This window comes from Mytilus edulis, chromosome 1, assembly GCF_963676685.1.
Source record: "Mytilus edulis chromosome 1, xbMytEdul2.2, whole genome shotgun sequence".
Lineage (NCBI taxonomy): Eukaryota > Metazoa > Mollusca > Bivalvia > Mytilida > Mytilidae > Mytilus > Mytilus edulis.
The window spans coordinates 44,933,444-44,946,365 of record NC_092344.1 but is presented as its reverse complement, the minus strand read 5'-3'; the positions used below and the strand labels follow the sequence as shown (position 1 = coordinate 44,946,365).

The 12,922-nt window shown below is 32.1% G+C and overlaps 1 protein-coding gene across 1 annotated transcript in view; it reads right to left on the bottom strand.

The window, feature by feature from the left end:
• The window catches only part of LOC139512768 (inter-alpha-trypsin inhibitor heavy chain H3-like), a 63,578-nt gene that overhangs the window by 3,307 nt on the left and 47,349 nt on the right, over positions 1 to 12,922 (bottom strand). Inside the window, exons 6-11 of the mRNA XM_071300669.1 lie at positions 11,225 to 11,513; positions 7,926 to 8,605; positions 7,033 to 7,111; positions 6,092 to 6,385; positions 2,916 to 2,963; positions 1,730 to 1,846 (exon numbers count right to left, since the gene is read on the bottom strand). Of these exons, the coding sequence (XP_071156770.1) occupies positions 1,730 to 1,846; positions 2,916 to 2,963; positions 6,092 to 6,385; positions 7,033 to 7,111; positions 7,926 to 8,605; positions 11,225 to 11,513 (1,507 nt within the window). The remainder of the gene's footprint in view (positions 1 to 1,729; positions 1,847 to 2,915; positions 2,964 to 6,091; positions 6,386 to 7,032; positions 7,112 to 7,925; positions 8,606 to 11,224; positions 11,514 to 12,922) is intronic.

Genomic DNA, 12,922 nt, shown 5'->3' with positions numbered 1-12,922 from the left:
CTTGAGGTAGTTTTGGATAGCTAACAGATTACTCTTTCAAATTAATGCAATGTTAGTATTATGAAACAATTAGGTAACCAATTATAATGTTAAATGTGTCTAAAATATTTTTCACCAAATTTCCACTTTCAAATGAAATTAGCTTCTGCATAGGTATCCCTAGAGGGTTCATTTTATTATATGTTGTTCCCATAGTCATTATCTACAAAAGGATGTCTCAGATTTCAGATAGAATGTAAAGAACAAATTTTACACCTAATTAAACATTATCTTCTTTTATTGTGGTTAGGATGTTTACACTTATTAGAGATTTATAAGAGAATGGAATACCATAGAGACAATCTGAGACACCCTTTGGAAGCCCATGATGTGTTAAGATTTTGTTAAAATTTTCTGTATATTTAAAGAGATGATAGAGCTAGATTCATTCAAGTGAACTTACCCAGATTTTGCCACTAATTACATAATAATTGATTACATAATGACTGCACATAATAAAAATATTGCATTCATTTAAAAGATTAATCTTTTATCTATCTATATATACCTCTTTTATTATTTTCTATACATTCATAAGAAAGTTACAGCATTTCAAGAGTTAGTGATTGGAAGTAAAAAAATCTTTGTATTGTGCTACCTTAAATTAAAGCAGAAATGTACACGTTTATTGTATTTCTACAATACAGTGTGGACTATTCAACCTGTAGTGCTGTACCACAAGTAGTTCCTGTGAAATCATAGTACTAGTAGGCTAACCGTTGGAAGGTCTAAACACCATATATTTCTAAACATATAACATCTAAACACTTGTTGAAATCTAAACACTTGTTAAAATCTAAACAAGTTTAGATGCTAAATTAAATGGTAAATGTGTATACGTAAATATAATTGTCCTTTAAATTCTTATATTTGTACTTGAAGTTGTTGATGCTCAATACTTTGTTCCGGTTCCCCCTTTTGATTTTGTTGTGGTGTCTAATTGATTTGTTGATTTGTCTTCTTTCGTCATTTGTGTAATTGTGTACATTGTTTATGAACGTTTATCAACTTTGAAAAGGATGACTACTTATAACCAAAATATAGTCGTGATACCAGTGTTACCGCTGAAAGCTTGTAGATTAATCAATATCAGTTTGATAAATATAAGATAACATGAATAGACACGGAAAGGATTAACAAAACTAAAAATTCGTTTCTTAATCTACTATAGACCTTTACATTCTATACCTACATTCGGTTGGAGATACTGTTGATGGAGATAATAGCATGTTAAAATTAAACAAATAAACATTTGACATTTAACTTTTGAGAGGATGTTTGCTGTATCAAACCAGATTCATTCGTCAAACGTGTACTTTTATTTATATACTTTCTATGCAAGAAATTAGACGAATCTTGCAAAATTAGGCATTTTATTGGAATTAGAACTTATTGTATTTGGTTAAGTAAATATGTCAAACTATAAAACCTACTGGTACCATCAGCCGATTTGGGACGTTACCGAGGTGCCATTGTACAAATTTGTGACGTTTACGTACTAATCAATTAATCAAAATCATCTTTTATCTATTGTAATGATTCTCTATGTTATGTAAAGGCATGTTATTTTTTGTGGTTAGTCTACAGCTTTATAAGTATTTTTATAATGTGACTCAGTCTGTAGGGGTTTCCCATCAACAAATGTTTACTATTAAAAAATTTAGGTTTTTATTAAATAAAAATATCTTACTTCCTCCACTGTATAAGAACTGATATCTCCCTGTGTGGTTTGGTTTCAAATGCATACAGAGAGGTACTGTTGATCCTCTCATGTGTAGGAACAAATTTGGAAATCCTTCATTTAAAACTACAGAATAAAACATCAAAGATATATTAAAGGCTTATAACGTAGATAAAATAGAATATCACAACAAAGAGGCTTTCGTCAAAAGTCTGACCTGTAGAGCTTGTCGTTTCTTGATGCATGTCATATTTGTTTAACTTTGTTTTAATCAGCCCGTTGGTTTTCGTTTGAACTGGTTTCCATGTGATTTCGTGCCGTTTTACATCTATATATACGGTATGTTATTGTTCATTGTTGAAGGCCGATTGCTGACCTATAACTTCTTACACCCTTTTATATTAATGTAATCATACGAACGTCATATTAGTTGTATTTAGTCTTGAACGCAATACGTTTTTCTGTTGTTTTCTGTGATAAATAGAAATCGAAATCGTATTTTATTACAGATACGTGTGTTGTATCTATGTTGGTAGATAGCATTTCCTGTGACACAAGTGTTGTTCCGTTGGTTATTGGAAATAGTTAACTAAATCAAATTTCAATACACATACGTGTGTTGTATCTATGTTTGTAGATAGTATTCCCTGCTACACAAATATTGTTCCGTTGGTTATTGGTAAAGGTAATACAAATGTTGGTCTGGTCTTTGTTGATAGTATTCCATGTGACACAGATATCGTTCCGTTGGTTATTGGTAATAGTCATTCAAATCAAACTATTTCAAAACAGATGCGTGCGTTGTACCTATGTTTAAGATATATGACTTTTCCCTTGTGACACAAGTATTGTTCCGTTGGTTATTGGTACTAGTATTTCAAATCAAATTTGAATATAGATACAACTGTTGTTCCAGTCTTTATAGTTTGTAGTCTCTCTGACATAAGTTCCTTCATAATTTGATATACATGGATGTGGTGTTATTATAAACGTAGTGCTATTACTCATGTTATTGATAATGTTTTAAATGATTCAAAGACATTTTAATTTGACTGTTTCATACATGAATTTTAATCTTGCTGAATCTGACTGATTAATTTCTTTACTGATATGCTGTATAGACATAAATTAACAAAAGGTTTGTAACATGTCACACAAAAACAAGTACTTTTAATCAATATTGTTCTTCCCATACCTTCAAAAAATTGATCTAATACAGTTGGTAACGACTTTACTGACTGAGCTGAAAATATAGAAACACTTATTCATGCCCAAAGGTTTAACTGTCAATAGTAGAATTGAGCAGTTTGCAATAATAGTGTTGTGTTGGGTTATTTTAAGAAATTTGACAGAATTCGAATATTCAGATTATCTTCTCTTATTTATATTTATTGTTTATTTATTTTGTTCATAAAACATGCGATTAGTTTTCTCGTTTTAATTGTTTTATATGCATTATATCAGGGTATCATTTTTGAAGGCCGTACGGATTCTTGGTTCTGCAGATACCTTTTGTGACTAACAGTCAACATGCAGATTTATCGATAAAATAACCGAAACCATATGGCACTAAACGTACCGTAATGAGAAACTCAACGACAAAATTCAACAAAAAGACATAAAAGGATAATACAGTCTTCAATATTAAACAAATGTTTTCGCAATATGCAGCGACTTTAATCGTCTATTCTGTAAAAGTTTTGAATTAGTCTAGGTTAAACAATGAATCATTATGTCGACATTCTTATGTTCGAATACTAGATGTTAGATATATAAGGATTTAAATATTTTACGGCAAACAAGCGTTTCGTCTATAAAGGACTCATCTGTGACAATCGTATTAAAAAATTAATAACCTCAAAGATAGTACGAATTTCAAGAGACTTGGGGGTCCAGAATTCCGAAAGTTTTGACAAATACAGCTAAGGTAATATATAGTCCTAGAGTATAATCTCCTTAGTATTGCAAGTCATTCTAATTGGGTTTTTTAAGTTAGACAATAGCTTTGTTATATATACATGTTATATTTGTTATTCTCGTGGGATTTTGTCTATATGTGTTACATTTTAGTGTTATGTCGTTGTTCTCCTCTTATATTTAATGCGTTTCCCTCGGTTTAAGTTTGTTATCCCGATTTTGTTTTTTGTCCATGGATTTATGAGTTTTGAACAGCGGTATACTACTGTTGCCTTTATTTGTCTTTTATTTAAGTTGAATCATCACTAGATTTTTTTTACCTCAAATATAAATGTCTTAAACTTGACCGAAATGAAATTTTACCATGTTTTTTTTTAAGGTATAAGCAAAAGTATGGGCCACCATGATTTCTTTCAAGCCACATGTCGTATAAAGTTGTGCAATTTTACATAGATATAGGAAGATGTGCTGTGAGTGCCAATGAGACAACTCTCCATCAAATAACAATTTATAAAAGTTAACAATTATAGGTTAATGTACGGTCTTCAACACGGAACCTTAGCTCACACCAAACAACAAGCTATAAAGGGCTCCAAAATAGACTGTTCATGAAATATCACATTTTTGTTGTGAGAGAAAAAAGCTATGTGATAGAACTTTGAAATAAAATATGATCCGAACTTAAAACATAAAACACAATATGATTTTCAAAATGAAATCAAGTATCATATAGTTCTTATAGCGGGGTATTTTGACCGAGATTCCTATATGTTGTTCTTATTTACAGTTAAAGTATGAAAATGAAGTTGGTGTTTTTTCATTTTTTTTCAATTTAACATTTTAAATAGGTTTATAAATTCTCATCATATAAAGCATTCCCCCCACCCCCTCAGAGTTTTATAATGAACATTTATAAGATGAACACAATAGATATACATGACACTGTTTAGGCTGGTCTGGTCTATTTTCTGATAGCGACTGTTCATTTTATATAATTGCATGCTTTTGAACCACATTTTAGGGTAACATCTAAATATACACCATTACAGGTACTTACAAAATAACAGTATACATGTACGTCTTGAAAATGTGTTGTTTTTGTTTACATGTATATGTTAATTATAAGACGTAGGGCTGATCACTTTAGTTCATCCCTATTTCTAGTCTGGTTCGTTTTACTCAGTCATAGCGCTCCATGTATTGTATATTATGATTTATCTATTTTTATATTCGTTTTTCGCTGTTGTTGTTTTTTTTTTTTACATGGCGTTGCAGGTTTTTCTTCGATTAATGCATTTTAAGATGCATGTGGTGATATTAAGATGATAACACAATATTGACTGTTGTACCCCTATTTTTGACATTTTTACTCTTTGAGTATGTTTGTTTTGTTCATGCATCGTTGACTATGTAATGGAATTTGATGCGACTGTCATACAAGTGAGAGGTTTAGCTAGCTATAAAACCAGGTTCAATCCACCATTTTCTACATTAGAAAATGCCTGTACCAAGTCAGGAATATGACAGTTGTTATCCATTCGTTTGATGTGTTTGGACTTTTGATTTTGCCTTTTGATTTTTGATTTTCCTTTTTGAATTTTCCTCGGAGTTCAGTATTTTTGTGTTTTTACTTTTAACTGTCACTTTGTATTGTCTGACGTGTTTTAATAATTGTACTTCCATAAAACATTTCAAAAATAGTCACATGTTGTTTTTTTTTTTAAATGGCGAACATGAATTGTGATGATACCGATTTATTTTACTTTAAAAGTGTTGTCAATGATCTTTCAGACTGAATTGAATAATTATGATAATGTCTGCAGGAAATTCGCGACTCATATCTATATTTTTGGTATAGGTTTCTGTTAAATCGAAAATGTTTATAAAGAACGCCAACTGGCAATACATTCAAATTCTTGATCTGGGTTTCTGTCTTTGTTCTTTAAATATGTACGAGCTAAACTTTTTTAGGCAAATTACTTAATTATACACGCCTTCACCAGCAATTTTATTCTGGATCGAATTGTTTTTTTACATCATTTATCTATGTATGTGTCATAATGTCCATAATGCACAATTTAACAACAAAGCACTTGTAAACAAAATTCCACCAGGGTTCATAAATTTTCGGTATTGACTTTACGAGTTAACACAATTAAACAATTTATAAGAATTGATCACATAAACAGCTTGGATTTTCAAACGATTTGAATAAATGTCTCTAGTATGAGGAAAAAGTAATTAAAAAAAATGTTGCTTTCGATTCCGCCATGTAAGACATCTAGTAAGATTTGCAGAGAAATCGGTTATACGCAGTGAAATATATGAATACAATTTAAAACATAAAACTCTTATGTTTAAATGCTAAAGACCTCTAATAAACTCGGTTTTCAAAAGCAATCTTCAATGATAATTTTAAAGTTGTAAACACTTAGTAAAGATAAAAGATATTACGTATCATTTGTCCACCTCCACCTCCACTAAGTCTCGATCTAGAATCTCCACTAAGTCCACTTCCCATACCTCCACTAAGTCCACCTACGATACCTCCACTAAGTCCTCCTCCAAGACTTCCACTAAGTCCACCTCCGAGACCTCCACTAAGTCCTCCTCCAAGACTTCTACTAAGTCCACCTCCAAGACCTCCACTTAGTCCAGATCTAAAACCTCCATTATGTCCACCTATCATACCTGCATACTTATTTCCAATTAGTCCATTACCTAATACACTTCCTGTAAGTCTCAAACCTAAAACACCATGATTACTGACTGTAAAATATATAAATCAGTAAATATCTAAAGAATGTCTACCTGCCATAATTCTTAAGTTGGTTTTTTTCTTGTCAGTACACCTGACTTATTACAGTTTAGCCTATGAGCGATGAGTAAGTCTCAAAAGCCGTATTGATACCACAGTATTGATAGTTCGTAAACATCAATTTCACTTTATTTTGCTCAAATGAAACTTTAAACACTGATAAATACCTACATTTAAAAAAAATGCTTTATATAAAGGCTACTTGTAGAATTTGAATAATTTTGTTCTGACAACGAGATTATATTAAGTCTAATATTTAGATGGTTTACGGATACTTGTTTTAACACTTTTGTTTTGTCTTTTAGTATTGCGTTTATTATCACTGAACTAGTATATATTTGCTTAGGGGCCAGCTGAAGGACACCTCCGGGTGCGGGAATTTCTCGTTGCATTGAAGACCTGTTGGTTACCTTCTGCTGTTGTCTGCTCTGTGGTCAGGTTGTTGTCTCTTTGTCACATTCCCCATATCCATTCTCAATTTGATTTTGTCTATTTTTTAGGGAGGGGGTAGAGAGTGTAGGGGGTTTATTCCTTTTTTTCGGAATGTTATTTGCTATTCAATTCATTATTTACTTACTTTGTGTGCTGAACTGTCTCGCTCGTCTAAGCTGAGGTGCAGTAACTACCATAGCTGTAAAGGGTGTGACAAACTGGTACTGAAAATACATAATGTGTATAATTTGTGGTCAGCAGTCTTGAATTGAAACCCAAAGTTGATGTATGCTCTGAACTATTATATATATATTGATCAGGAACGGTACAATATAAGATGGTATATTTCAAATATTAGGAAAGGCCGTACAAGAATTCAGTATAATTATTTCGTACTTTAAACTAAGTATAAGCAATCATTTAGGTTTCATTGGGTGGTGGTTTTTTGATAATTTAAAGAAAAGCATCACTTTCCAAATAGATAGAAAAAAGAGTAAAGATTATACAAACCACAGTGTGATGTCAATTATTTCGAAAAATCATACAATGTTCGGTTTATGCTTGATTTTACTTGCTAATTGCTTTTTGGAATTAAATATAAATATATGCCTGATGTAATACATGCGTCATTGCTATATCCCTCTTATGAAACTGAAGGAGCATTCTGTTTTTCAGTATGTGCGTCCTTCTGTTCATCCATCCGTCCGTCCGTTTGTCTGTCTGTCCCCCTTCAGGTTAAAGTTTTGGTTAATGTAGTTTTTGATGAAGTTGAAGTTCAATCAACTTCATACTTGGTAAACATGTTCCCTATGCTACGATCTTTCTAACTTTAATGCAACGAAAGAGTTTGACCCCAATACCACGGTCCACTGAACATGAAAAATTAAAGTGCGAATGGAGCATCACTACATGTATGGACACATTCTTGTTTATTTCAACTTTTGATTTAGAACAAATATATGCCTAATGCAATATATGTGTCGTCTTTTTATGTCAACTTATGAGAAAATAAACAAAATAAGAAATTAAGTCATATACCTTTAAGGCCAAGGATGTGATTGTAGCTTTAATTTCGTCCTTCTTTGTATTTGTAATGTCACCCTCGATATCTTTAAGCAACTGCTTTATTGTTAGATAGGCCCACATTTTTTCCGTTATCCTTGCTAAATCAGATTCAGTTGTTATTGCCTTGAGGTCAATTACTGGTCTCGGTTTCCATGGTAAATCTATGTATGCATGGTTCCAACCTTTGACACGGGGTACAATGGAAGAACCGTTAGATCTAATTTGACCTGCAACTATCAATTCGGAACCGGAAAAATAAGATGGATAGTGGTTCTGTGTTAATGTATTCATGTCAATGTCACCTATATAATCAAATGTGACATTTTTTAAAAGAACCGATGAAATCTCGGAATATAATCCCTTAATCTGCAATGCAGCATCCGAATCTTCATATATTCGTCGTGCGAACCCATTATTTTGTAAAGACATCTGTTTCAGAAGATTGAAGTTCACATCGTTTCCGAAGCCTAAGCTAAAGATGGGAAGTTTAGCCTCGTTGGCTTTTCTTACATTATTCAAAATTTGATCAGTTAATTTTTCTCCTTTCGTTGGAACTCCATCTGTCAGAAATATTAAGATAGTAGACTTTTGCGTATCCAGGTATTTCGTTAGTAATTTTATTCCGTCTATGACTGCAGTGTTAATGTTTGTCCCTACAAAACAAAATTAGATTCCAGAAAATACAATTATATCTAATATATAAAGCATAATAGACAACAATCTAAGAATGAAAATATTTTTCACGCTGGTCTTGTTTTGGAAATCGACCTTATCAAAATGCATATCAATACACCTATTTACTTATTTCGGTTGAAAAAATCCCTAAGGAAAGTCTTGAAATTTTCAGTTATAAGAACCCTATAAACATATCAAAATTCAGCTTTTATATCGTATGTGAATGTTCCTTAATTAATCAGTCTTGTACGTGTACTTGTATACGTGCACTTGCATCAGATCGATTTCTATCCAACACAACTCAATCACTTTTTTTTACAACGCAAATCATCGAATATCTATACAAATATATGTTACTGTGTCCATGGTCACTATAGACACTATCATGTGATTATAAGCGAGTGCATATCATGAAGATAAAATTATTATTTTCTTACAAGCTTTAAATATTGTAAAGTGCTCAAGGCTCAAACAATCTTTTGAAGGACTTTGTTCAGTATTTCGTTTCAGTGTCAGTACATTGTTTATAAATAATGTATTTCATTTATGAGTAGCACTTGGTAATGTAGAGACTATCTTATAATAAGGGAAAGGTTAATAAATTGTGTGTTTTATGCAATAAATGACACAACACATACGATGAATTAGTGGGAATGTTAAGTTTCCGAAATGTGAGTATAACCGCAATCTATCTAAGTTCAAAATTGTTTGCGGGCAGTTGTATCTCGTTAACGTGCATTCTTTATAGAAGTGTTAGTAGGCATAGACAAAAGGACAGGCCCTTACGTAGACCTACATGTAAATATGCCACCTCCATTGTCCAAGTTATTGTTATAAAAAAAAGATGCCGACAAAAAATAGAAAATTCAAATTATGTGATTGGAATTAAAGTATACTTACACGCTTAATTATCTCAAGTTGATCTACACCAGAAAATTGTCTGAGACACCAGAGAGTATGAAACAATCACAGGTTTTAGAATTTGTTAATTCCCCGAAATTTAAATTTTTTTTATACCTTCAATCGGAAGTTATTACTAACGCCATAGAAGATATTGTAGATTGTTTTGCTTATGTACATTTTGGATAGCATATAATTAATAATGCCTTAGTTTTCTATATGTCATTTTGTATAGAATCCTATGTTTATTGCAACACAAATTGTTCTATGTTCACGTGAAAGGGAGATATTCGGGGTAAAGAAAAGAATTATTTTCGTTCAAAATGTATAAGAAAGTTTCTGTTCTCATTTGCAACGAAATGTTACATTGTAGTAAACCGCTTTAAATGTGTATCTTTTAATGATTTTTTTTTTAGAAAAAAGGACGAGACGTTCTTTGTCATATTAACCCTGGTTCATCTACCTTCTACTCAGACACTGGTGACGTTTTATAAAGTCTGAGTAGCAGATGCAAACTCTTGAAAACTGAATGAGTTGGAAAATGTATATCCCATATGCAAGTTTAGTTGGTATATTACCATTAGTGCTAAGGCGGGGGAAATTAATGATTTTATTAAAATTGTCTCGTTTGTCATATATTCTGATACTGAGTTGACCGCTGATGTCAAATCGAGGTATAAGTCTAAAAATAAGGCAGATGAAGCCGTGTCTGTCGTTTCTTTAATTTCTAGTTCTGGGGGATATATTAGTAGGATCCAAGCGGAAATTTTTTATTGTTAATGGGAAGAGCATCATCAATATATGTGAATGCGAAATTAAATGATCTGGCTTATTTGATCATTTTGTTTTTGACCAAGTGTCTGAAGGAATTCCGATTCATATGGAATTAAAAGAGGTCGGCAAAGATAAGCGCACGTTCCCATAGGAATGCCGACAATTTGTAGAAAATAGCATTGTTTAAAAATAAGAAAACAATCATTATTTCGTACTAAGAATAATAAATGTTGCCCGGTTAAGTCCCTAAAGCCGATGTTATCATATTCTATTTGTTTATGCTCACAAAATGAGTTTGATGTAGTATATATAAAAAAAATGCGTAATACCTTTTTTTCAGTTTTACATGAAATAAAAAACTAGCTTTCAAGAAGATTTTTAATTCATGTGATTTTAAACTTTTTTTTTTACCTTCTGGTCATTTTGTATATTAAACCGAAAACGTAGCCTACTGCATTTAAATAAAAATAAATGCCTAAATGCAATCTATTAGAATATCTCAAATTAACATGTCTTTTAAGTTGATTAGTTGAAATATACTTAATTGTACGTAATTAACACATTTAGCACTGCCAAAAGGTGTGTTTTTCATTAAATATTGGCGCATAGGAGATACCTGAAAAAAGAGGTATTATTCCATATTATTTCTTACTTAATAGATTAATTGCGGACGTAACTCATTGTAGAAGTTAAAAACAGTAAAACTGTCAATTAAAAAAAAATAACCAATAATGAAGGTTTTGCTAGAAATTATTAATCGGATTAGATGAATTACTTTTTGAACGCACTCAAATTGCAATATTGGAAGCTGTTATTTAATTTATTTAACATTGTTCAAGGAGTAAGAATAAAACAAAATTTAAGACTTATTAAACCTATGTTTTCTTTTCCACGTCTTCAGAATTAAAAACTACATTACTTACATCCCATTTCCGAAGTGTTTTCCACAAATCTCTCTGCTTTACCGAAATTAACTTTTGTCCCTTCCATCATTTCGGTTTCGTTTAACCAATCAAATCTGTGGTTGAAAAACATAATATTGAATCTGTCGTTTGGTTTCATATCCTGCATGATTAGTTTAATCGCTTCTTTCAATTGTTTAATTTTTCTTCCTGACATACTCTGACTTTTGTCCAATACAAACATCACATCTTTAGGTAGAGGTTTCAAGTCTTTTGGAGCAAACATATGAACAAAATATCCATTCACTACCTATAAAAAGACACACTAAACTAAACATTAATTTACGTTTAAAATCTTGTTATACAGCCTTGAAATATAAGCATTTATTTGGATTTTTTTCCTATTTATTAGATACAGTCACTCTAGACAACAATTTAACATCAATGGAAATTTTTTTAGACAAGGATAACGATGATCGAAGTATACAAACTGATAGAATGTTTAATTAATTAATGATTATTTTCACTGTGACTGATTTCTGATTTCTTTTCCTAGGCCTACATTTAACACCAGTCATCTGTTCTATAGGTTTGCAATGAACACTAAATATCAGTTTTTCGTTTCATTTTTAGCTCACCTGGCCCGAAGGGCCAAGTGAGCTTTTCTCATCACTTGGCGTCCGTCGTCCGTCGTCGTCGTTAACGTTTTACATTTTGAACTTCTTCTAGAGAACCACTGAATGGAATGAAACCAAACGTGGCATGAATGTTCTTTATGAGATGCTGACCAAGTCTTGTTACTTTGTAGCCGATCCATCATCCAAGATGGCCGCCAGCGGGGGACTTAGTTTAACATAGGACCCTATGGGAAATATATACAAATGTCTTTTTTTAGAGAACCACTGAATGGAATGAAACCAAACATGGCATGAATGTTCCTTATGAGGTGCTGACCAAGTGTTGTTACTTTGTAGCCGATCCATCATCTAAGATGGCCGCCAGCAAGGTTACTAAGTTTAACATAGGACCCTACGGAAACTACATACAAATGTCTTCTTTTAGTAAACCACTGAATGGAATGAAACTAAAAATAGCATGAATGTTCCTAATGAGATACTGACCAAGTGCTGTTACTTTGTCGGCATTCCAAAGTCCAAGATGGCCGCCAGTGGGGGACTTAGTTTAACATAGGACCGTATGGGAAATACATACAAATGTCTTCTTTTAGTGAACCACTGAATGGAATGAAACCAAACATAGCATGAATGTTCCTAATGAGATGCTGACCAAGTGTTGTTACTTTGTTGTCATTGCAACATCCAAGATGGCCGCCAGTGGGGGGGACTTAGTTTAACATAGGACCCTATTGGAAATGCATACAAAAGTCTTCTTCTAAAGAACCACTGAATTGAATGAAATCAAACATAGCATGAATGTTCCTTTCCTTATGAGGTGCTGACCAAGTGCTGTTACTTTTAGCCAAATTTTATATTTTTTTATATGATTTCAAAAACCCAAGTAGAATCAGGTGAGCGATACAGGCTCTTGAGAGCCTCTAGTTTTAATACGCTATACCTTGATAATAATAAATAGTAAATTAAAAAAGGAAGAGACGTAAATGTAAACGAAAAACGAATTCAACAATATACTGTACTCGAAAAAGACCTAGTTTTCGTTTTTTATGCTATTTTACTGACATATTTCTTTTCTTTCTGTTAT